Source organism: Vombatus ursinus, unplaced genomic scaffold, assembly GCF_900497805.2.
Source record: "Vombatus ursinus unplaced genomic scaffold, bare-nosed wombat genome assembly UNPS02014802.1, whole genome shotgun sequence".
In the NCBI taxonomy this organism is placed as follows: domain Eukaryota; kingdom Metazoa; phylum Chordata; class Mammalia; order Diprotodontia; family Vombatidae; genus Vombatus; species Vombatus ursinus.
The window spans coordinates 23,218,656-23,243,813 of NW_020954580.1; the positions used below are offsets into that span (position 1 = coordinate 23,218,656).

Below are 25,158 nucleotides of genomic sequence, written 5' to 3' on the forward strand. Positions count from 1 at the left end.
TCACCCTGCCCCTCCGCAGTGACTCCCAGGCTGGAAGTGTGATTGAGAAAGGGGGAGGCTTAATAACGTAATAAGACATTTGCTGATCTTACTCCATGTACAGAGCGAAGACGGACTACAACTCCCAGTCAGCATTGCGGCGAGTCTATGACAGATTGGCGGAGCTTCCTTCTGGGAGTTGTAGTATATGCGATTCCTGACTGAGTTCCTCTTCGAATACTTCCCTGATGATTTAAAATATATATACATATTTTTCAAAGACAGCTAAGTTGAGGGACCTAATATCTCTGTCTGATACATCAAGTCTGGAGCTAGTGGAAGAAACCAGCTAATTAAAAAAATTGTTGACGGCGTGGGGACTACACGCGGGCGCCTTTTAAGAAGAGACCTAACTAGTAGATCGTGGCCTGGTGGGATCGTCAGTCGAACTCTCTGGCCTGGGCCTCGGAGCATCCCCGGTAGCGCCGGGGCTGCAGCCACGTGGTTGGTGCCTGTCCCCGCTTTTGGCTGCCGCTGCTGCCGCGGTCAGAGGTGCCGGCCCGGGAAGTTTAGGAGAGAGCCCGGGTCGATCCGCACAGACCCAACCCCCGCCCCCACACACGCTGCAGCAGCGCCCACCACTCCTCGTTCCTTATTGTGGGCCGGGTCGTTCCCCGCCCCCCCCATCTCCCCCAGCCATGGCGCAGCTCCAGACTCGCTTCTTCACCGACAACAAAAAGTAAGTATCGAGCCCCCCCACTTTCTCCTCTGCCGGCGCCCCTGCCCCACTGAAGGAGTCCGGAGTGACGGCTAGAGGAGCGGGTGCCTGTCTCGGGTTGTTGAACTTGCTTTAACTTTTCATTTGGGGGAGGGGGGTGGTGAGTTTTCCGCGTCCCTTTTCTCCAGAAAAGCGCTTGGAGAGTAAAGTTGGGAGGAGGGGGCGGTGACCCCCCTCTGCCGCCCCCCGGGTGGGTCTGATTAGGAAGCTCCATTGCGCCTCGGTGGTGCACGAGAAGGCACCGAGCCCACCCCCGGACGGGAGCGTTCGGGGGCATCCCCCTTCGTGACTCGGCGTCAGTCTTTCTCTCCCCCCCCCCCAGCTGTATGCATTTGGAAGATAAATGTCACTTTGGGGCAGTTGTGATTGTTGAGAAGTTTCTCCCGTCAAGCCCCAATCCACCTTCCAGCCTTGTCCCTAGTCACCCCACGGCCGTCGAGCAGCTAAGTTGTCCTTCCGGAGACAAGGCTGAAGTGTTCCCACTTCCTTTAAGCAGGTTTTTAGCCCCGGTTAATTCCTTGCTCCCCTACCTCTCCATATATAGTGCGATTCTAGTCTGGATATTTCACTAACGTGCCTACTATGTGCAAGACGTTTTGCAAGGTGCTGGGAATACAGGGCCAAAAATGAAACTGCCCGCTCTAGTTCAGGAGGACCTCATCATCCCTTCCCTGGACTATTGCAGATTAGCCTGCTGGTGGGTCTGCCAGCCTCAACTCTCTCCCAGTCCACCCTCCATTCAGCCACTTAAAGTGATTTTCCGGTAACACTGGATCTATCTTTACTCAGTAAATTACGGTGCCTCCTTACTGCCTCCAGGATCAAATAGGAAATACTCAGTTTGGCAGTCAAAGCCCTTCATAACCTAGCCCCGTCCTGCCTTTGCATTATCTTCCACTCTACTGGGGGAGGCAGGGGTGGGGGGAGGTGGAGGGTGGGAAGAAGTGGCAGTAGAACTTGAAAGAAGATAAAGATTTTAAAAGGCCAGAAATAGGTAAGAGCAGGAGGGAAGTCCTCTGGAGAGGAGAGAATTTAGAGAAGAGCTTTCTGTTTTGGCTAGAAAGTAGAGTTCATGAATGGAAGTGACGTGAAATGAGGCTGGAAGAATAGGTTGGAGCCAGATTGTGGCATAACATCTTTGTGTCTTTTTTTTTTTTTTTGTATTGTTGTTTTGTTTTTAAATCTTTGCCTGTGTTACGGGGAGGATTTCTGGTGCCTTCCATTTCAGCCTTTCTTGTCCTATTCGTTAAGTTTAGAGTGGTCCCTATTTGACACTGTCAACCTCTAACTAGAATACCCTGCCCTCTTTAAATCCTACTGTTCCTTTAAAACTATCTGCTTAAATCCCATCTCCTCCTTGAAACCCTCCATGACCACTGGATTCCACAATGATCTCCCTCAAATGAGGTAACATTTGTAAAAAGCACTTAGCAATACCTTAAGCATAATAAGTACTTATTTGTAGTAGGTACTTAAATGCTTATTTCCTTTCCTTTCCTTTCTTTTTCCCCTTCCCTTTCATGACTTCTACATTCAACTTCTGGTACCAAGATTTTTAATGTATACGGTAAGACATTGGGCAGCTAGGTGGCACATTGGATAGAGTGCCAGGCCTGGGGTCAGGAGGACCTGAGTTCAAATCCAGCCTCAGACACTATGTGCCCCTGGCAAGTCATTTGACCCTTTTTGCCTCAGTTTCCTCCTCTGCAAAATGAACTAGAGAAGGAGATAGCAAACCACTCCAGGATCTTTGCCAAGAAAACCCCAAATGGAGTCAGACATGGCTGAAAATGACTACATGACAACAACAACAAAATGAGATATTATTATGATGCTAGTATGCTATACTCTAGGCATGTAATAGTCACATAGTTCTATTAGTGATGATTATTGATGATTAAATAAATGTGGCTCCACATTCACATAATTGAATCACTGATCCGGAACAGACATTGAACCTGCCCGCTCTGCTTCTAAATGGGCAGAGTTTTTCTGTATGACAAGCTCCTATATCTGCTCTGTGTAGCCTTCACCCATGACTTTTCATTCTGTCCCCTGGGAACAAGCAGAAGAAGTCTAATCTCTCTTTTATATGACAGCCCTTTCAAATACTTGAAGACAGCTATCATATTCCCTTCCCTCTGCCCACTCAGCCTTCTTACAGGATGAACATTCCTAGTTCTTTCAATTCATTGACCTTTGTGTGGCTTGAAGTCAAGGTTCTTTGGCATCCTAGATGCTGTCCTCTGGATGCTTTCCAGCTCATCACTGTCCTTCCCAAAATGTAGTGACCGGAACTGAACACACTATTCTAGATATGGTCTGACCTTGGTAAGTAATGGGACTGGTACCACCTTAGAACTGAATGCTGTCACTACTGCACCCAAAGGTCCTGTTAGCTTTCTTGTGATTTCTTGTTGCCTGTGGGATAAAATAGGAATTCCTCTATTTAGTTTTTAAAGCCCTGTATAAAGTGTCCCCAACCTGCCTTTTCAGCCTCACTGGACATCATTCTCTCTACTGCACTCTTCAAAGCAGCCAAACTGACCTTCTCTCTCTGTTACTCCCACGTGACACATCTCCATGCCTCTTCAATGGCTGTCTCCCATGCCTGGAATGCATGCCATCTTTACTTCTGCCTCTTAGAATTCCTCTCTTCCTTTAAGATCCCAAGCATCATCTTGTGCATGAAGCCTTTTCTGAGCCTCCTAGCCGCTAGTATTCTGCCCCGCCCAAACTATCTTGTATTTAACTACTTTGTGTATGTTTGTATTTATTAGCTATATTTTTTGTGTATATATTTTTATATGTATGTATTGCTTCCATTACATTCTAAGTTCATTGCAAGTAGATATTGTTTAATTTTTTGTACTTGTGTCGACATTGCCAGGCCCGTAGCAGGCACTTAATAAACACTTATCGATTGTTTGATATTATCTTGCAGCACATTAAAACTTTCAGATCTTTGTTAGATGACCTGCCTAGACATTCTTTTGGAACCAAAGTAAAAAGACCATACATTTTACTCTGTTAAACTTTATTTTATTCGGATTAGACTATCAATATATTTTAAAACCCCCGTAGGATTCATTGTGTTAGTTACCCTTCTCAGCTTTGTGAGTAGGACTTTCTGGATTGACCTGGTAAATTAAGTAGGTGTTTAGAAGCAGCAACATTTATGGTTGAATATGTGTTTATTCACCAATAAAAAGTTAGCCAAATAAATGACAATATACATGAAAATCTTTTAACTCCTGAATTGAAAGCCACTATTATCTAAACTGGAACCCTTTTTAATGGTACTGAAAAATAGAAATTTTGATGCTACCTTTCTGGGCATGGTAATTCTAGAATATTATGTATGATGAAATTAGCAAAGCAGATTTATCTCAGTTTGTCTTGTTCATGTAAAGAATAAGTATTCTCTCTTTTTATAGATATGCTGTAGACAATGTTCCCTTCTCTATCCCTGCGGCCTCTGAAATCTCTGATCTTAGTAACATTATCAATAAATTATTGGAAGCCAAAAATGGTGAGCATCTTTATTATCTAAAAGATCGAAAAAGAGTACTTACAACAGGTTATAATACAGTTACATTTTGTTGAATGTTTTGTTTTTCTTTAAAAATGTATACATTTTGTGACTGTAAAAATACAGTTACCAAGTGTGTTTGTTAGCCTATCAGGCTATTTTACAGACATATTTTGGAAGAAACAATGTAGTTTTCTGATAATATTTTCAGTTTAATTATCAGTTTATTAATGCTTTTGTAATTTTATACACTAGTTCACTATTTATGAATAAAGCATTTACCATTACAAATAATTATAAATTGTGGTTTAAACAATAATATTTCTGCCTGGAAACTTCTTATTATTTTGCTTTTCAGATATAGAGGAGGTATGCCCACTTTGAGTGACAATTGGACCTTACACTTGCATTCTTTATGATATCTGTAAAGTCCGGTAGTCCCACAAAGAACCTTTTTCTAAAAGTCCTAATCAAGTAGAAAGATTAGTGAGGTATATGACTTATTTTCTTTGACTCTCCTAAGTCATAGTAGCTACCTGCTGTAGCATCCCAAAGGTTAGGGTTGATAGTAATAATTTTTATTGGTTTTATGTGGTTTGCTGGTTTTATCTTTGTTATATCTTTACCAAAACAACAAATAAGCAACAGGGTTTTTGAGGTTTACTTTTTCTATCTTCCATGGTTTTTGCTCATGAATAATACAGTTGTTGAGGGGGAAAACAGCCATGGCAAGTAAAAATGGAACAAAGGTGAACTGAGGCACAGTTTTCTCCAGGGCAAAATAACAGTTTATTAACTGTGACTTGTATAGCTGTTAAGAAAATGGGTCAGATTGTCTCTCCATCTCCCATCCACACACTTGGGTTAGTGACCTTGATGGGGTTGAAGAGACCATGTTTATTGAGACCCCAAGGAGAGGTGGCAGGGGGTGAGAGGCAGGTGAGGTCAGGGTGCTGGTGGTGATGGGGGAGATCTGGGGTTGTTTTAAAAAAAAAACAACTTTCAGTTAGCTGAGGCTGGGGAAAGTGAACTGGCCTTCAAGTGTGGCTGAGCACACCCCTCTCTGACAAATCAGGAATGCTGTTTCTTTTATGGGCCTCAGATGCCTCTAGTAATCTTGGCTAGAAAGTCAGAACCACCCCAATCAGGATCTTCCCCAACTCTCTTACTTAACCTTCACCTTGGAGACCAAATCACCCTAAACTTTGACCTGAAGAGAGTAGGACAGGGGCTCAGTTCTTTGTTTACAGGTAAACTGAAGTAAGGGTCCTAGGTTAGCAAGCAAATGTCCTGGGGACTAGGATATATATATATATATATATTTTTTTTTTTTTTTTAGGACACATTATTTAACCACACCTTTGGTTGGGCTGATTTGTGTCTTTTGAGCTAGACTGAGAAATGGAGTTTGACAAAATGGGGAATAGGATAGAATACAGAGTAATTATTATTGTTCAGTTGTTTCTGATTATTAAATGATGTAGCATAATATTAATTTTCCTCATAGCAGCATGAGATGTTGTGAATAATTAAAGTATCAATCCCTGGGTTATTGTGTTGACAGAGTTAACTGGTCAGAACTTCATCTCATTGTCCATACTTCTGATTACTTTTTATTATTCATTTCCTTTTAAACACTGTTACTGTACACATTAATGACTTAGCCCCCAAGGAAAAATGTTCAAATATGAAATATGTTGACTTTTATTTTTTATTAATTTCAGAAGGCCACAAGTATGTGGAATTTGATTTCCTTATTAAGGGTCAGTTCCTGCGAATGCCCTTGATTAAGCATATGGAACAAGAGAACATCTCAACAGTAAGTTTAGATATTTTCCTCTGATTAGGCATTATTACATAATGACTTTATCTCCTTATTAACTTGTGTCATTAAGGTTTAATCATGTGTCACATTGTATCTAATTCTCATGATCATGCTGAAATTTGTAGGTATTTAATCAGGTTCTATCTGCATCTGATTCTCCTGTGGCATTTTGAGCCACTGCTTGAGTATTTATTGTATATGCTATTGTATATGCATCAGGCCTTGGGATGTCCTTTCAGCATCCAAATTTCCCTAGTTCGTTGCTTCTCCCCAGGAGACTTTTTCTAATTCTGACTTCTATCTCCTTGATTTTGGAATATCTTTAAGTGTTCAAATGAACAGAATCATACATTTTTAGGGTACCCAAAGGCAAAATGGAGGAACTGCTGAGATATTTTCAATACAAGTGTCTACAAAATAAATTTATATAATACAAATATATAAATACATACAATATAAATTTATACAAAATATATTCTTCACAGTATTTAATAGAAACTTATATGGACAGAAAGAAAGTTCATTTACCTTCATTTAGACATTTCAGTTACACTGCTTATAGCTGTGGTGTTCACTCGTTACTTATTATGCTTCCTATCATACTTCAGTATAAATTTTCTGATGCTCTATTTTTTTCAATTACTTCCAGGATGTGATATAGGCCCAAGCAAGAATGAAACTTAAATTTGTGTTGAAACTATTCAGTCTTTTGCATGACTCCAAATTGGATCTTTTCCCCTATTGGAAAGGATTCTAATGTTATCTGAAGGTGGCATGCCTTTGAGGTGCTGAAAAAGTTAGGAACATGTGTGTAGTTTGTTTTTTTTTTAAGTCACCTCTTTTCCTGATAAGCTTCTTGTTTCTTTGGGTGAATAGGAAGAAGTAGTGGAAATTGAGTATGTGGAGAAATATATCGCACCACAGCCTGAAGAATGTATAGTCCATGATGACTGGATCAGTTCAATTGAAGGAACAGTGGAATGGTATCGCCAGTTGTGTTACACCTTGAATTTCCTTCATTCTCTTATCAGATTTGCTGTGTTGCTACTCATTTTACTGAAGGTTTCTTGTTATTTATTTCTACATTTAGCTTGGCCATGTGTGTCTTTCTCTGGATCTTGGGTTTTCTTTTCTTTTTTTATATATGTAGTTGTATGTATGATTGTGTTAGAGAGAATTGAAGGCTTATATAATATTCATTGTTCCCATGTAGAGTTGGTAGTGTGACAGGTTTCAAGATTAGCCACCATCCTAGCCTGAGGTGGCCAAAGTGGTATACATGTGGTCTTGCTGTTGTATAAAAGTGAGGTTTTTGATTGCACTGCTTCCTTTATTGAGAGTGAAGAAAAGCCCGTCCTTGCTATGCACTGATTTTTTTAATTTTTATTTTTGTTTTTATGCTTTGATTTTAATAACTATATTTTGCGAGAACAAGTTTCCCTAGAGAGATAGCACTGAGCAGTGGATACGGAGCTGGCCGAGTAGTTAAGAAGGCCTGTGTTCCAGTCTAGCATCTGACATCTGACATCTGCTGGCTGTGTAACTTTGACCGGGTCAGCAGCTCTCTAAGACTCTTGACACTGCATACCAGCTGCTTTTCTGGATTGATAGAGGGAGTTTTCCTCACTTGGACTTCCCTATACCAGTGAAATTCCAGCTGTGGTTCAAAAAGGTTTCTGTAAAATCTCAAGTTGCTAAAACTAGGTTTATGTTGCTGCCCTTTCTTGTTGTGGAATGGTGCTGTTTGATCATGTCAGGCACAGGTGCAGTGCTTAGGCCAGTTAGCTCAGTTAGCTAAAGCCAGTGTTAAGAAAACTAAGGCCATAGGTCTAAGCTCTATGTAGTCCAGTTATCTAATGAGAAAAAAAAATATTTTAAAGAGGTAGACTTTTATTCTCCAGGCCGTTTTGAGAATGTTGATCATTGGAGTAGCAATCTAGTCCAGTCAGGACACGGTGTAGTATGGCCCAGGAAGCACTGGGTAAGAGTCCACGCTCTACCATTCACTACCAGGACACTTCCTCTGTAAAACGGAGGTGATGATATTAACACTAGCCACTGCACGCGTAGAGCTGCTGTGAGGATCCAGTTAGAGGAGTCGTAGAAAGTCTTCTGTTACTGGACAGGATTGTGTAAGAGAAGCTGTTACGATTAGTCACGTAAAAGAGTGAGTGGCTTGGGGCAAACTTGGGAGCGTGCGAAGTGGCACATACTTCCCTGGCAGTAGCTTAGTTTTGTCATCCTACGATACAAAGTGTATTATATTGTATAATTCACTGTTATATCTCAAATATTTAAACTGTCAGATTTGAAACTTTTTTCAGCCGTTGTCAGATTCTCCCAGAGTTTATGTGGCCGTACATAAGCACATGGGGGATTTGTTGAGATTTTAGGATTGGAGAAGAACCTTTGTTTTTCTCTGTAGGACTGCACTGAGAGTTGGGACACTCTTTTGTTTAGGCAGAGACATTCTTTAATGGTATCCAACGAGAGATGTGATCGAGACCATTCCATTCAGCAGGTGGCAATCAAACATGATGTCTTTGGGTCTCTTTTGGTGCATGGAAGCTTACAAGTCATAGGTTTCCTTGGGAAGCACTTGATTCAGAATGCCCACTTCTCTTTAAAATTTTCTGAGAATTGTGTGGATAGCCATAAATCAGAGGTATCAAACGCACAAGTGCTTGGGACGTATTGAACAGAATAAATAAAAATATCGACATTAAGAATTCAAGTTGCAGTTTGGTGAAGCATGTGAACGCTTCAGAGTAATGTTTGTTAAGGAAATATGAAATTTCAGTTGGAGGTTAGTGAAAGTAAAGCTGTAATTATTTTTTCTCATCCAAGTTCACAGAACCCCTCCAAAGTGACCCATGGATTCCTGATTAAGATTCCCTTACTTGAACATTCTCCTCAAGGATTTGTCCTAGGAAGCACACCAGCTTCAGAATGGGGGGAAATCATTTCTTTTTACATCCTTTAGGATCTTGACTGGCTCCTATGACAAGACATCTCGGATCTGGTCTCCAGAAGGAAAGTCTCTCATGACAATCGGTGGACATAGAGAAGTGGTAAAAGATGTTGCCTGGGTGAAGAAAGGTCAGTTCCTTTGTACTGTTCAAGAAGTACCAGGTGGGGTTGGAGTGGAAAAAAGACTCACAGCAGAAAAATAAATTTTGCATTTCCAGTATCCTGAATACTGTCAGTCAGAGAACATTTAGGAAGAAGGGTAAAGCAAGTAAATGGTCAGCAGTAAGTCCCTTGGTAAAAATCACCTGCTACATAGGTATTTTCAAGTTTCTATAATTATGTTATCATAGGAACAAAAGTTTCTTCTTTGCAGTCTAGGTTCAACTTTCTTCTTTCTGAAATTGGTCATACAGATGATCTTAGCTTTTAAAATTCATTCTAAAAGAAGGAAAATTCTTTGGCTCCAGAATATGCTGTAGAGCCTGCTGTTGCTTATCCTCGTTTTCGCTTTGCCACAGACAGTCCTTTGTGCCTGCTTCTCACTGCCTCCATGGATCAGACTATCCTCTTGTGGGAGTGGAACGTGGAGAGGAACAAAGTGAGAGCTCTGCACTGCTGTCGAGGCCATGCTGAGAGTGTGGAATCTGTCGCTGTCGACAGCACAGGGACTAAAGTAAGCCGCAGGTGGGTGGGTTGGGAGGGTGACCAACTGATGTCTGTACTGAGCTGCAGTACGAATGGCCTGCTCAGAATGTCAAAGGATTTTTTTCCCCTCTGACTTAAATAACCTTTTGTGGTTATGCCTATTAACTCCGTCGTTAGTGAGCAAGAACACCACCATCGTAAGGCAAAGACTATTCCTCTTCTAGTTAATGTAACAGTTGAAATTTGATGATGAAGTGGAGGTATATAACTTTTCAAATGGGACACTGAAATGATAAAGGTTATATGTATCTTTTTGTCTAGTTGAACTTATTAAGCACAGTCCTGACAGCACATCTGTCTCGTTTTGATTAAGGGAAAAATATTTCAGTTAATTAAATTGCTGGAATGGTATACCTGACTGTGTAGGGGAGGGATGTCAGCTAAAGGAGATAGTATACAACCTTCTCTTTTGTTGACGTGTTTCCATTGATTTAGTTTTGCAGTGGCTCTTGGGATAAGATGTTAAAGATCTGGTCTGCAGGTAAGTCGAATCTTTTACTCTTAATATTCATCCGGACGTCATACTAAGTCATTTTGAAAGGATAGGTACTTAGGCGCTTGTTGAATTGCAAATACATGTCATCCATTCTGGTGACCTAAGTGGACAAAAAAACTAAAAAATTTTAAATTACATGTCAGGGAACACTTGAGCTTTATGTCGTGAAGTGCTATTTATGTCAAGGTTTTCATTTTTCCTCAAAATTTTAGTTAGTTACTTTGTATTCCAGGAATGATCGAGCCCCTGTCAATTTAAAATAATATTACTTATTGAGTGCCTACTGTGTGTCTAGTATTATTCTAGGTGCCTTGGGAAAAACAAAAGAAGTATAGCAGCAGCTTTCTTTTCTGGAGGTCATCTATGTAACTGTCTTAACTGTCAAGGAGTCAGGAGTAACAAGAAATGTCCCTGAGCAACCAGAATGGGTTCCATGCCGTACAGGCCCATACGCTTCACTCAGGCCCACACTCTTTGACTTGTACATGAAATGTAACCACTCTGTGTCTTGAGGCAGCTGGCTAGGTAGTACGGTGGATAGAATGCTGAGCCCTGGGGTCAGAAAGACCTAAGTTTGAATCCAGCCTCGGTCAATTACTGGCTGTGTGAACCTGGGCAGGTCACTTAACCTTTGCCTCACTTATAAAATGGGGATAATGATAACAATGATAACCTCTCGGGGTTGTTGTAAAGATCAAATGAGATAAAACTTGCAAAGCACTTAGCTACAGCCTGGCACACAGTAGGTACTTAATAAATGCTTGTTTCCTTCCTTCCTTAAGATTTGCAAAGCACTTTAAAATCTTATGTCATTTTATCCTCAGCAAGTCTGGGCGGTAGGTGCTCTTGTGTACCCATTTTACAGATGAAGAAACTGAGGCAGGCATGTTAAATGACTTGCTCAAGGTCATATAGCTAGTAAGTCACTACACTTATTAGACTGGTAAGGCTGGATTCGAACTCGGGTCTTCCTGACTCCAGATTTAGTGCTTTAACCACTGCACCATCCAGCTGCCTAAGAAGAGGAAACACTAGAACAAGAGAGACTCTTCTCATGTGAGGTGATGGAGCAGTGCAGACTCTGTGGAACAGGAGTATTTCCTGGCCTGTTGTGGTACCATTGACTGATCCTCATTGGAAAGAGCATCCCGAATGGGAGACCTGTGACATTACTTAATTGCTCTGCTCCTCAGTTTCCTGGAGTTTTTTGTTTGTTTTGTCTTTTAAAGAAGGCCCCTGTCCCCAGCCACCTTGGCCTAGAGTGAAGATAAGGAAACATGGATTGTATTTAGAACTTTTGGGTGATGATCTGCCACCAGTCAAGAGAAGGGCTAGACTGAAATACTTCTTATTTTTCCTTATTTCTCTTTCATGCTGTTAGTAATGTGAAGGACACCAAGTGCGATTTCTTCTATTCAGATTTTTTTCCTAAATACTTTGGCTCTTTATTTGGCATTCTTTTAATTAGACTTTTTTGGTAGTAAGGAATTTGCATAATATTGTACCTTTCAGCAATTTGGAGTCTTTTTAGGGATTTCTTAATCACCAGTCAAAGACAGTTTTAGTATTTAAGTGTGTTTTAGTGCATTATAATTTTTGGAAGATGGATAATCTGCGTGTGTGTGTGTGTGTGTGTCTGTGTGTCTGTGTGTATACACGGAGAGTCCATAATCAGTAAGCATTTATTAAACGCCCACTTTGTGCCAAGAACTGCACTAAGCTCTAGGGATACAAAGACAAAACCAGTTCCCGCTCCCAGTCCGATGGGGAAGACAGGATAAACCACTGTGTACAGATAGGATATAGACAGGGCATATTGGAGATGGTATCAGAGGGAAGGCACTAATATCAAAGACGACTGGGGAAGGCTTCTTGTGGAGGTGGCACTTTTGTGGATGCTTGAATGAAGCCAGGAAAGTGAAGAGGCAGAAGTGAAGAGCGGTGAGAGATCTGGGCCTTGGGGGAGAGCCAGTGAAAATTCCTAGAATCAGGAGATGGAGTATCTTAGGTGAGGAACAGTGAGGAGGCCAGTGTCACTGGATTACAGAGTGCGTGGTGGACAGTAAGGACTGGAAACATAGGAAAGGGCCGGGTTGTGGAGGGCTTTAAAAGCCAAACAGAGGATTTTATGTCTGATTCTGGAGGCAATAGGTAGGTACTAGGTTTGAATGGAGAGATGTGATCAGACTTGGACTTTAGGAAGATCGATTTGATAGCTAAGTGGAGGATGGACTATAGTGGGGAGAGATCTGAAGCAGGAAGACCAATAGTCTAGGCATGAAGGGACAAAGGCCTGCCCTAGGGTAATGGAGTGTCAGAGGAGAGAAGGGGGCATGTACAAAAGATTTTAGGAAAGTAGAAACAACAGGACCTGGCAGCTTATTGTATCATACCCAGAATGCTGGCCTGGGTTACTGGATGATGGTGGTACCCTCGAAATAGGGAATAGGGAAGTTAGAAAGAAGAGAGAATTTGGGGGGTGGGGAGGAGAAAAGAACCAGAAAACACTATTTCCCAAAGATGTAGAGAATTTAAATCCAGAAATTTGACGTTTTGCTGAGGACTGTCTTTTAAAAAATATTTATCACTATAAATGCAACATGGTCACAATGGTTTTCCTTTCATCTGACCCTTGAGATTGGACCTTTCCTTTAAATAAAGAAAAATCATCCCACTGACACATGAGAATGTATTTGGGATTCACAGCTTTAGTCTCCACCTCTGCTGAGAGAGGAAAGGTGCATTATCCGTTGCTGAGGATTTAGATTGTGGCACAGTGGGATAGAGTGCAGGCCTTGAAGTAAATGAAGACCTGAGTTCAAATTCAGCCTTAGACACTTACTAGCTGTGTGATCCTGGGCAAGTCACTTAACCCAGTTTGCCCCAGTTCTCTCAGAAATCTGTAAAATGAGCTGGAGAAGCAAATGACAAACCACTGGCAGTATCTTTGCCAAGAAGACCCCAAGTAGGGTCATGAAGAGTCGGACACAACTGAACAACAACAACAAAAAAGTGGTTATAATTTATTATTGTCATTGTGAATATTGTTCTTTTGCTTCTGTTTCCTTCACTGCGTTGCTTCATACAAATCTTATGGTAGTTCTTAGAATGCCTCATATTTGTTTTTTGGTTTTTTTTACTGAGGCAATCGGGGTTAAGTGACTTGCCCAAGGTCACATAGCTAGTATGTGTCAAGTGTTTGGTCTAAGGCCGGATTTGAACTCAGGTCCTCCTGACTTCAGGGCTGGTGCTCTATCCACTGTGCCACCTAGCTGCCCCCTGTTATTTTCTTAAGAGAGCAATGATAATACATTTATATGCTACAGATTATTCAGGCATCCTTCAAACACCATGCATCTTTGCTCCACAGAGTGCTATGAATGTTTCATTATATAGGACCTCTCTATCCAGCGTTGGCCTATAACCGTGCTTTCTTCCTATAAATGACCTTCCAACTCAATCTGTATACTTAAAGATTTAAGTAAGTTAATATGGCCTATAAATTTTAAAAAAGACATCAAATCTTACTCTGTTTCAGTCCCTACAAATGAAGAAGATGAAATAGAAGATTCCACAAACAAGCCTAGAAAGAAACAGAGAACAGAGCAACTGGGATTAACAAGGGTAAGATTTTGTGAGAAACTGCTGTAATTTGGCATCAGATATGCTCAGCATTACACACAAACACATATATACGTATGTGTGTGTGTGTGTGTGTGTGTGTGTGTGTGTGTGTGTGTATATATTTTTTTTTTTAGGGCAAATTCATCTCTTTTATATTCTGGGTAGAATATGTTATAATGAGTATTTTATAACCCATCTTCCAAAATCCCTTCTTTCAGGAATCCTTTCTTTTGCTGTCTTTCCTAGAAACTTATACCAACATTTTTATACTTTATTGCCAAGAAAATATATTATAACACCATCCTATGGTATCTTTTATCAGAGATTCTTAGGGTCTTTCAGCCTTACTAAATTATAAGTACCCCTATATGAAATTTAAAACAAAACAACAAAAAAATTATTCCTGATTTACATATGGGTCGTTTGATTGCTAAGGTATTTTCCATGACTTTATCTTGTAGAGGAAAATGTAGAATAATTCTAGGTGTTCTGATTCTTTTAAACACCCATGCATACATGAATATGTGCTCATGCTTGAAGATTCACTCAGGATGCCATTCCTGCATGAGAAAAGCTGGTCGTGTCACTGAAATCACCAGAAATAAGTAGTCACTTGAGAATGCTTTGTTGTACTAGAATTTTGTTCCACCAAATAGTGTTTGAAATCATTTGTTGTCCATGGGCTAGATTATGGAAATCTTTTCATTATATCAAGATGTTTCTTGTGAAAATCATCGTTAGAAAATATGACCTGTGTCAGGGTTGTTAGCTGTGATTTTATGTGCTCTTCTTTCCTTTGATAGTTTTGTTAGGATGTACTTTTTTTTTTCCATTTTTCATATTTTCAGGTGCTTGTGATAAACTTGCCCTGAACTATCTGTACGTTCTCATTCTACTCTCTTTGTTACCAGTAGTTTATATCTTTAGAATAACTCACTAGGGTTAACACTGGAGCCTTCGGTATATGGCCAGGGCCTTATTAGTATCATTCTCAATAGCAGTGTTGCCAACTGGTCCAGATGGTGGCTTATATGAAACAGGTGAATGGTCTGTTTTAGCTACATTTAAAGATGTTTACTGAACTGTAGATGGGAAGATCTTATAGAGAAATTTGGCACCCATTCTAAGAAATAAGAAACCCCTCGATCATTCCATCTGGTAGAACAGAAATTAGAGCTGGAAATGCTTTCCTGTGTTTTGGATTCTGTGCCAGTGATAGATTACCTTGCTGCACGATTCATGTCCCTGATCAGGATCCCTAAGCAAAAAGATTTTCTGAGTGTTCTCTACAAAGAACACAGTTGCTTCTCTCTCCCTCCCACCCCTCTTTTTTTGGGCAAGTGTATAATTAGAACATTAGAGTCATAGAGCCTTTGAGCTGAAAGGGATCTTAGATATTAGTTTGCAGATGAGAAAACTAAGGTTTTCATTCTGTTTTGTAAGGCTTAAGTTTATGTCTACGTAAATTATTAATGCTTCTATACAAAAGCCTTTGACTAAATTTCTTGAATTACAGAGAAACTTGTCAGCAGAAAAGAAAGATTCTGTCTAGCTTTTTACTCAAGTTACATGTCAAAGATATAGCTCCTCATCTTCCTTTCAAACTCCTTTCCTCCTCTGAATTTCTCTATTTCAGTGAGTAATGCTGTCATATTACCAGTTAGTCCATGATTAAGTTTCATTCCTTCATGTAGTCTGATGCTAAGGAGTCATGGCATAACAAAATTTCATGGAATTTTCTAACTTGGTTCCTTCCTTATCAGCACCTCCCTACCTCTGCCACACTTTTAGGGCTTTCCCTGTTACCTTAATGACTTTTCATTAGGTCTTTTTTGAGGTAGCTCTAGATGAATGCTCTCTGGACATTAGTACATAAAGGACAGGATGGTTTTTCCCTCTTAACATCTTTCCATTTGGTACAGTGTTCAATCTAGTTCTGTGTAGTTGCTTAAGAGAATATTTTGATGATGAGAATATGGATGCTACTGTTTTATGTCTCTGTAATTGAATGGCAGGAATGGTGGAGAGGAAGAAACAATCACCTCGTATCTCTGAATGCGAACTACAATTAGGTACCTCATACCCTGGTTAAGCACCTGTCCTCATTATCTTTTAATTCCTTCTAGTTTGTGAGCCCATGTTAAAACCTTCATCCACAGCTTTTCCCCAAGACTTTCTCCTTTATTTTCTTTCCTGCTACAAAGGGTTACAGTCATTCTCTTCTTTATATTCAGTTATGATTTCCCTGCCTCTTGGGATAGAATTCCTTATGATCCCCTCATTTCTCACCTAATGAGAAGTCATTAAGGTAACAGGGAAAGCCCTAAAACTGTGGCAGAGGCAGGGAGGTGATGATAAGGAAGGAACCAAGTTAGAAAATTCCATGAAATTTTGTTATGCCATGACTCCATAGCATCAGACTATATGAAGGAATGAAACTTAATCATGGACTAACTGGTAATATGATGGCATTATTCACTGAAATATGAAATGCCTCTGTCCTCCCCCATTAGTTTGTAAGCTTCTTGAGGGCAGAGACTTTTCTTTTTTTGTATTTGTATCTGTAGCGCTTTGCACAATTCCTGACACTTAGTAGGCATTTAATTAATATTTAGTGACTGGAGATGATTTCTTTCTTAGGATTTCCTTTTACTTTTCTTGGGAATGTTTACCAGTTTCTTTTTTTTAATCCTCAACTTATAATTTCATTCTTTTCACTTTTATTTATTATCTTTTGATGTATGAAAGACAGAAATGACAAATATTAGGAAATCCTTGAAAGTAATAAGATTTTTACAAATTTTTCTGACTGTATTATTATACTTAGGAGTGTGGTAATTTATTCAAGATTTTAATTCACCCCCAAATTTTTTTCTGACCTAAATATGTATATACTTAAAATTTTTCTTTTAAAATTTTATTTGCCTCTTCCGATTATGCCTCCTCTCTTGTAAAAAAAAGTATAGTTAAGTAAAACAAACCCACCCATTGACCATGTCTGGCAGTTTATGCTTTATTCCACATCTATAGTATAGCCCAGGAGTTCTCAGAGTATGATCTGGGGACCCTGGGAGTCCCTAAGACCCTTACAAGGTCTTAGGCCAAGATCAAGACTATTATCACAATACAAAGATGTTTGAATTTTTAATCTGGTATATATGGCTAGGTAGGACCACATAAATAAAAGATTTTAGGGATGGGTGCTCAGTCATCTTCAAGAGTGTAAAGGAATCCTGAAACCACAAAATTTGAGGACCTCTGGTACAGCCCACAGCCTCTATACTGAAAGGAGGGAAGTTATGTTGTTCATCAAGATAGTTCACTTCATAGTTCTCTCTGAGGAACTTTAACAGTCAAAATTGAAAGGTACAGCAGAGATCTTCTAGTCCAAGTTCCCACCCAATGCAGGTAGCCCCTTTCCAACATCCTGATAGGTTGTGTTAAAGCTAAAGAGGTTAAAGATAAAGTGTTGTTTGGTAGCGCTCCTAAAAGTATGGTTTTTAGCAATAACTTGAAGTAGTTTGGTTTGCTTCCTTTATAGAATCAAAGAACTGGAGATCTATAAGAAATTTAGTTGTGTTAACATTTGTGATATACTAAAAAAAAAATAGACAATTTTTAGTTGGTGGACTGACGATTGTAACTCTGGAATGAAAAAAACCTTTTGGTCTTACTTTAATTTATAGACTCCTATCGTGACTTTGTCTGGCCATAATGATGCAATTTTCTCAGTGCTTTGGTCAGACACTGAAGAAATTTGCAGTGCATCGTGGGACCATACAATTAGAGTGTGGGATGTTGAAACTGGCAATATTAAATCAACTTTGGTGAGAGAGAATTTAAGTAGTTCTTAATGATTTTGGTATTAAGATAGCCAAGTAGTATAAAAAGGCCACTGGAGTCCCTTTTCAACGTTTTTCTTTCTCTTTTTTAGACTGGAAATAAAGCATTTAACTGTATCTCCTATTCCCCACTTTGTAAACGTTTAGCGTCTGGGAACTCTGATAGGCATATCAGGCTGTGGGATCCCCGAACTAAAGGTGAGCCTTTGCAAGCTACTGCAAATAACTTATGTGAGTGACAGACATTTTTCCTTATCGTTTACATATAAACTTACAAATATGGGTTTTATATAAAAACTTAAAATTTATCATGCTGACTTTTTTTACTGTTTACTAATTAAATCGTTTTTTATCTGTTTTCATTATTCAGATGGTTCCTTGGTGTTATTATCCTTAACCTCCCATAATAACTGGGTGACATCGGTAAAGTGGTCTCCCACACATGAACAGCAACTAATTTCAGGTTCCCTGGATAACGTGGTCAAGCTTTGGGATACAAGAAGGTAAAACTTATTTCTACGACCTGCTAAATAAGCGTCCCGATTATCCTAAGTAAGAGAGAAGTGAAGCACTTTGATGTTTCAGAGGCAAATGAGTAAAATGTTCTTGATGGTCCCTTTTGCAGAGAAATAGCTGCCACTAAAAACAAAGAACCGTCAAAGATATATTTTTCTCATATTACATAGTCCTCTTAAAATTAACATTTTAATATTTTCTCTTAAGCTAATATTAATCTGCATTATTTTTAAAAATACATGTGTGCAGCACATCTACGCAGGCTTCAAATTGATGTTATAGTTAATGTGCAGAGAAGAGAAAACTAGAGATTAGTGGAAATAGCCATAGCTAGTGTTTGTTTGATGTTCCCAAATTAAGTGAGATAATGAGTAGGCCTTAAATTAATAATCTCCTCCACGCTTTATCACAACCTCTATTATCTCTAGCAGGGGTTGGCAAACCAAGATCTTGGGCTTCCTGCTGCTGGTTTTTGTATAGCCCTTGAGGTTAGAATGTTTTTTACATTTTTAAGTAAAGTTTTAATTATATTTAAAAATGTAAATACTATTCTTTGCTCACATACAAAAACAGGCCCCCTCAGGCCTTCCTTTGCTCTGACCCCTGATCTAGAGATCATTCCCTGCTTAAACATGGGTCACCACCAGGGGCCTAGGTCAGGGTGGGAAGGAGAGGTAGAAATAAAGTCAAAACACACTGACACCCAGAAATGTTTGGCTCCTCTTGGATTTTAGAAATTGTGGCCTTCACACATGCCCCTTCTGTGTGGAATCAGTATTTACTATACCCTTTGTCCCAGCATGCTCTCTGCCAGCCAGAAACGATTGGCTGCTTAGCCTGACCATACTATCTTATATGATCCCACTGGCCTCCATCACTGTCTATACTTCCTGTCCCAGCACCAGCTTGTTTGAAGGATTGTGATGAGGAGGACAGAAGGATATAGCGCTTGTCCCGTCCTGTGCAGCCCAAGATTAATGGTCTCCTTTACCGCATCTTCCCAGATAGCCACAGACCCTTTGAACCTCTATTCTGATTGAATGTTTCTATCAACTGGTAATCTCCCTACACTGTAGGTAGCAAATGACCATTTCCTATTCTTCTCATCTCAGTGGTGCGTATTGCTATTTGCCAAGACAAAAAATTCCTTTCTCCTGCTGCCTTTCCCCCATCCAGATTAACTCTGCCACTCCCTAACTGTCCTCCAACTTCCCCTTCTACCATGTCCTGTAGACTCCCTCCCTCCACCCACTCTATTATTAGCAAACTTCCCTTCATCCTAGCTCTCTTCTTCTCACACTTTTCTGTCTTTTACACTCTGTGGAAATCTGGATTTCTCCAGAAGACGCCTCACCTTTGGCTACCTGCTTCACTATTAGTTGCTGTCTCTCTCATGCCTTACAACCCATTGAACCAGGAGGAGCAATTGGTATGCTTCTATTTTTTAATAATATTTTATTATTTTTTTCCCAATTACATGTAAAAACAATTTTTAACATTCGTTTTTAAAAATTTCTGAGTTTCAAATTCTCCCTCCCTCCTTACTCTCTCCCTCCCTTTTCCCCCTTCCTAAGATGGTAAGCAGTTTTATATAGTTCATACATGTGAAGTCATGCAAAACATTTCCATATTAGCCATGTTACAAAAGAAAATACAGTCCAAAAAACAACCACGAAAAAAATAAAGTGAAAAGTAGTATGCTTTGATCTGCATTCGACTCTTATCAGTTCTTTCTCTGAAGGTGGATATAGCATTTTTCATCATGAGTCCTTTGGAATTGTCTTTGATCATTGTATTGCTGGGAATAGCTAAATCATTCACAGTTGATCATCATATAATATTGCTGTTACTGTGTACAATGTTCTCCTGGTTTTGCTCACTTCATTTTGCATTAGTTCATATAAATCTTTCCAGATTTTTCTGAAATCAGCTTGCTCATCATTTCTTATAGCATAATAGTGTTCCATTATAATCATGTACTACAACTCATTCAGCCATTCCCTGACTGATGGGCGTCCCCTCAGTTTCTATTTCTTTGCCCCCAGAAAAAGAGTTGCTGTTAATATTTTTGTACAAAGAGGTCTTCCCTTCCTCCTCCCTCCTTTTTTTTTAATCTAGAGATACAGACTTAGTAGTGGTATTGCTGGATCAAAGGGTATGCATAGTTTTATAGCCCTCTGGGCATAGTTCCAAATTGTTTTCCAGAATGGTTGAATGAGTTCACAACTCCACCATCAGTGCATTAGTGTCCCAATTTCCCCACACCCCCTCCAGTATTTATCAGTTTCCAGTTGGTATGTTTCTTAAAGCAGCTGGTGGCTCATTGGATTGAGCACTGGCCCTGGAGTCAGGGACACCCAAGTACAAATGCAGCCTTAGATTCTTCCTAGCTGTGTGACCCAGGGCAAGTCACTTAAACTCTACCTGCCTCAGTTTCCTCAACTGTAAAATTGGGAACATACTAGCACCTCCCTCCCAGGGTTGTTATGAGGATCATGAGATAATGTAAATTGCTTTGTACAGTGCCTGGCATATAGTAGGTGCTTAATAAATGCTTATTCTTTTTCTCTCCCTTTCCCTTGCTTCCACTAACATTTTTCTGTGATGCCCACCTTTGCATTGTCATTGCTGTGATCTGTGAGCCTCTGGGGAGCTCTCCTTCCCTTCTCAAGGAGTTTTATTCCAAATTCACAGCTTCTGTCTCCACCCTAACCTTTGTTCTCATACTATTGGACTTAAATTTTCACAAAAATATCCCCTCACAAACCCTGGATTCTGAATTCATCAACTTTCTCAGCTCCCATAATCTGCAGCTCTGCTATACTTCATCTAACACCCCTCAAAGTTCACCACTAACCAAAACTGCCACCTCCCTAACCTTGAACTATGAAATTCCCCTCATTGATTATAATTTCTTGGCATTTAGCTCTAAGGCATCTCTCTAGTTGTGTTTTAGACACTTGCACATGGATGACATGTCAAATGTAACATGTCCAAAATTGCGTTAATTATCTTCTAAAGTAAAAACCCTCCCTTTCTCCTTTCCTGTTTCTGTTGAGGGCACCGTCCTTGCAGTTAACCTGGATTTGTCAGCTCCCAGTCATCCATCACCCGCTAATATCCAGTCAGTTACCACAGTCTGTCTGAGGTATCTTGGACCTGTTCCCTTTTATTTAGTTGCCTTCTATCCCCTTGAGGCTTTCATGCAGAGTTATTCTAATATCTTCCTGATTGTTAACATAACTCCGTTTCTAGTCTCATCCTCCATACAGCTGTTATCAAAATAATCTTCCTTCCTAAGGCACAGGTCTGATCATCTCACGCCCCTCCTCAGAAACTTTGAGTGCTTAGTTCCCTGTCATCTGCAAGAATACACATTCCTCGTATTTTAAGGGTTACAACAGTGTGGCTCAAACCTTCCTTTCAGCACATACCTCATGCTACTCAATTTCATAAATACTTCATTCTAGGTAGATTCTACTACTCAACTCCATGCCTGAAATGCCATCTCATATTTCCGTACATGCACATAAGCTATCCCTCATGCCTGAAATGGATTCCTACGTCATCTCTGCCTTTCAGAATCCTGTCTTCTTTCAAGGCTGAGCTCAGGTGCCACCTGATCTGCGGAGCCTTCCATCGTCTCCCCATTGTTCATGCTTTCTCCCTACTCACATTACCTTGTATTTATTTATTTTCATACATGTTGTATTTCCCCAGTAGAATGCAATATCTTTGCAAGTGGAGACTGTTTCAGTTTTGTTTTAGTCTTCCCAGCTTTGATCACAATAGTAGGGACTTAAAACATTTATTTAATTGATTTTCATTTTGTGTAGTAATACAAAATTAAATATACAAATTGAAAGATGACTAGCTATGAAGGCATATTTTTTTCTTCCTAAGAATATTATAATAATATTACAGATATAGTAAATTAGAGTATATTTAGGACTTCTTACATACCATTCAGTGCCTAGAATAAGAAGCATACCTGAAGGATGTAGCTCCATAGACTTTTTGTGTATATTTTAAAATGTTTTACTTGCTATCAAGTTCAAGTGTTGAAGTTTGTGTATATTTTAAAATGTTTTACTTGCTATCAAGTTCAAGTGTTGAAGTGTTCAAGAAGTTGAAAGTTCTTACTATATTTTTTTGCTTTATACATCTGTAGTCTTTTCATCTAATGACTCAGGAAAGAGTAAGACATGTGTTTTAACAAAGATTCAGAATTTAGAGATTATTCTGTTTCACAAGTTTGAGTGATTTTATTTGTGTGTGTGTGTAGACAGATATATTCTTTTATTTAATGATATAATAATGTAAATATTTATCAAGTTAATGTGACTTATGTCTTTTTCTAGTTGCAAGGCCCCCCTCTATGATTTGGCTGCTCATGAAGATAAAGTTCTATGTGTAGATTGGACAGAAGCAGGGGTAAGAAATCAACTAGTATATGAAAAGACAAAAACATTAAGTGATGAAATTCATTCAGTATTTGTATTGTTACCATAGACCGAGCAATTTCAGTTATTTCTGATAAACATTCTGAAAACTTTACCAGCAAAGTTCAGTATATGTCTCAATTCAAATAAGAAATGAATTACTTAATATTATTAATAATTTAACAAGAAAACTATTTCTATGCATTTTTTCCCTTTGGGATTACATAATTGTTATCTAAAATTTTAAAATAGTAAAAGTACAGTTAAATTCTACTAAATCATATTGGGGAAAAGTTATTCTCAGCAAAAAAAAATCAATTACCAAATATTTGAAGAAATGTGATTTCATTACTTCAAGTACGTCTACCAAATGCAGTTGCTAAAATAATCTTCCTTCAACAAGCAGTTAACTAACTTGCATTTGATGGCAACCATTTACTTATAAATATTGATCTAATATCCTTAAAATTCATGGTACTCTAAATATTCCACTTTCAATCTCATTCACTTTAATTCATTTCTTTGCAAACCTTTTCTTCATAGAAAGTTCAGAGGTACACATCAACACAGCTTAGATAGAATGATCACATTTTTAATAAAGGTTATAATGTATTAGTAATAGCATTGCAAATTGAGGTTGTGATTCGTTTGGTTATTAGTTCTTGTAACTTAAATCACTTGGTAAATACTGGTTTTCTTAATATAAAAATGTCATTTTGATTGGCTTATTTTCTACCATAAGTGAATTTTATTCATTTACGTTCTGTTTGTTTCTTTCATCAATCAGCTGCTATTGAGTGGAGGAGCCGACAATAAACTGTACTCCTACAAATATTCAGTCACTGCTTCAAATGCATGAAGATGGATGGTGATTCAACATCAGAGATTATCTATAAAATCATTGATTATATGACATAGATCTGAAGATCATTGTCTTCATTAGCCAGTCTTTTACAACAACCTGTATAAAATGGTTTTTGACTGTCATAACAGTCATTTTCATTGTGTTTAGTTTTTTTCCATTTTTCCTTTGTATTTATAATATACAAATCTAGGTATTTATAAAAAGTGAAATGTGACCAGTCTCTTCACTGTGTTCAGAACTTCCTGAATATTTTGGCTTTGAATAACATAAAAAAGTACTAGAAAGTTTATAATAAATATAAAGCAATTGACTTTATGGGTCCTGATTTATTCTGTGGGAAAAGTTTCTTCTTTGAACTCAAACTACTGGTAAATGCCATATTAAAAGGATGAATGAAATTAAAAAGAGAAAATGTTTTACTATTGTGCTTTTAATTAATTGGGTGATGTCCTTGTAACTCACTTTGTCATCCAGTGATCATGAGAAGGGATACTTATTTCCTCCAGATAGTAAATATCAGGTGTTTCAGACATAGATAATCATAAACATTGCTGGTGTTTAAGAAGGACTTATTTGAACATTCTAGCTGGATACCCTACTGCCAAGAAATGGTAAAAAATTGTCTGAAATATCATACAAATGGATCATAAGATGTCCTTCATTATCAGAATATAATCTCAAGGAAATGTACCTTGACTCTAGAATGCTCTTGCTTCTTCCCACTACATATGAATTAAGACTTGGTCCTTGCGTAAAATTAATTGCTGGAGGAAATTGCCAAACAGTACTTTGATTTATTCATAGCTATTTGTTTGGTGACCATCTTTTAATAAGACCACATATTCCATGTAATCTTCTAAAATAAAATGCTTCAATTAATTGTAGTGTGCAATTATCAAATAATAATATCAGGATAAGTCCATTTTTCTTCTCAGGACATTTTATTCCTTCATTTAGAGAGACGTATATTATTACTTGGTATTGAATAGCTTCTGCAAAGCCTTTGAGCTCAGTCTGCCTGGAATGTATAGTGCCCACAACAGTGTAATAATAAGGCTAGAAATGTAGGCTTGAGTCAGACTGTGGAAGACCTTTAAAATAAAAGGAGTTTGTACTTGATTTTAGAGGCAATAGGGGGCTGTTAAGGAGTTTTGAGCATAGGGATGATGTTTGGGATTTATACTTTTAAAAATTATTGTGTGGATGATCATTTGGAGATATGATAGAAAAGCCTAGAAGGAGGCCAATTAGGTTATTATTAAAGCACTCCAGGCAAGAGGTGAATTAGTGTAGTGTCTGTGTACACGGGAATATTGGGGAAGTAGAATCACAGGAATTAGATTAGATATGAGGGTTGAGAGAGAAGAATCCAAATGATTCAATTACCAATGACAGTGACTGGAATGATGATGGTGCCTTTAGAAGAAATAGGAAAATGTGGAGGAGAGGAAGATTTGGGGGACAGAGAATGAGTTCAGTTCTGGACATAAGAAATTTGAAGTGCCTTTAGGGACTTCAAGGGACAGGAGAATATGATGTCACAGCACCTGAGGGAAAGGAGACTGATAACCCAGGAAGAGAGGA

At 38.8% G+C, this 25,158-nt stretch overlaps 1 protein-coding gene across 1 annotated transcript; it reads left to right on the top strand.

Annotated features, from left to right (window-relative positions):
* Positions 1-447: 447 nt before the first annotated feature.
* Positions 448-24,395, top strand: WDR12 (WD repeat domain 12). The gene is made up of 13 exons (XM_027873899.1): positions 448-718; positions 4,195-4,289; positions 6,014-6,108; positions 6,991-7,097; positions 9,098-9,213; positions 9,603-9,757; positions 10,225-10,270; positions 13,824-13,909; positions 17,596-17,736; positions 17,844-17,949; positions 18,122-18,254; positions 22,629-22,701; positions 23,497-24,395. The coding sequence occupies exons 1-13, from the start codon at positions 678-680 to the stop codon at positions 23,566-23,568; spliced, it is 1,266 nt and encodes a 421-aa protein (XP_027729700.1). The 5' UTR covers positions 448-677; the 3' UTR covers positions 23,569-24,395.
* Positions 24,396-25,158: the final 763 nt, after the last annotated feature.

Bases quoted from the DNA above. Each gene is read 5' to 3' on its own strand.
- WDR12 (XM_027873899.1), top strand. From the start codon at position 678: ATGGCGCAGCTCCAGACTCGCTTCTTCACCGACAACAAAAA. The intron at 10,271-13,823 runs GTAAGTCGAATC...ACTCTGTTTCAG, and splicing joins GTTAAAGATCTGGTCTGCAG to TCCCTACAAATGAAGAAGAT. The intron at 13,910-17,595 runs GTAAGATTTTGT...TTTAATTTATAG, and splicing joins AGCAACTGGGATTAACAAGG to ACTCCTATCGTGACTTTGTC.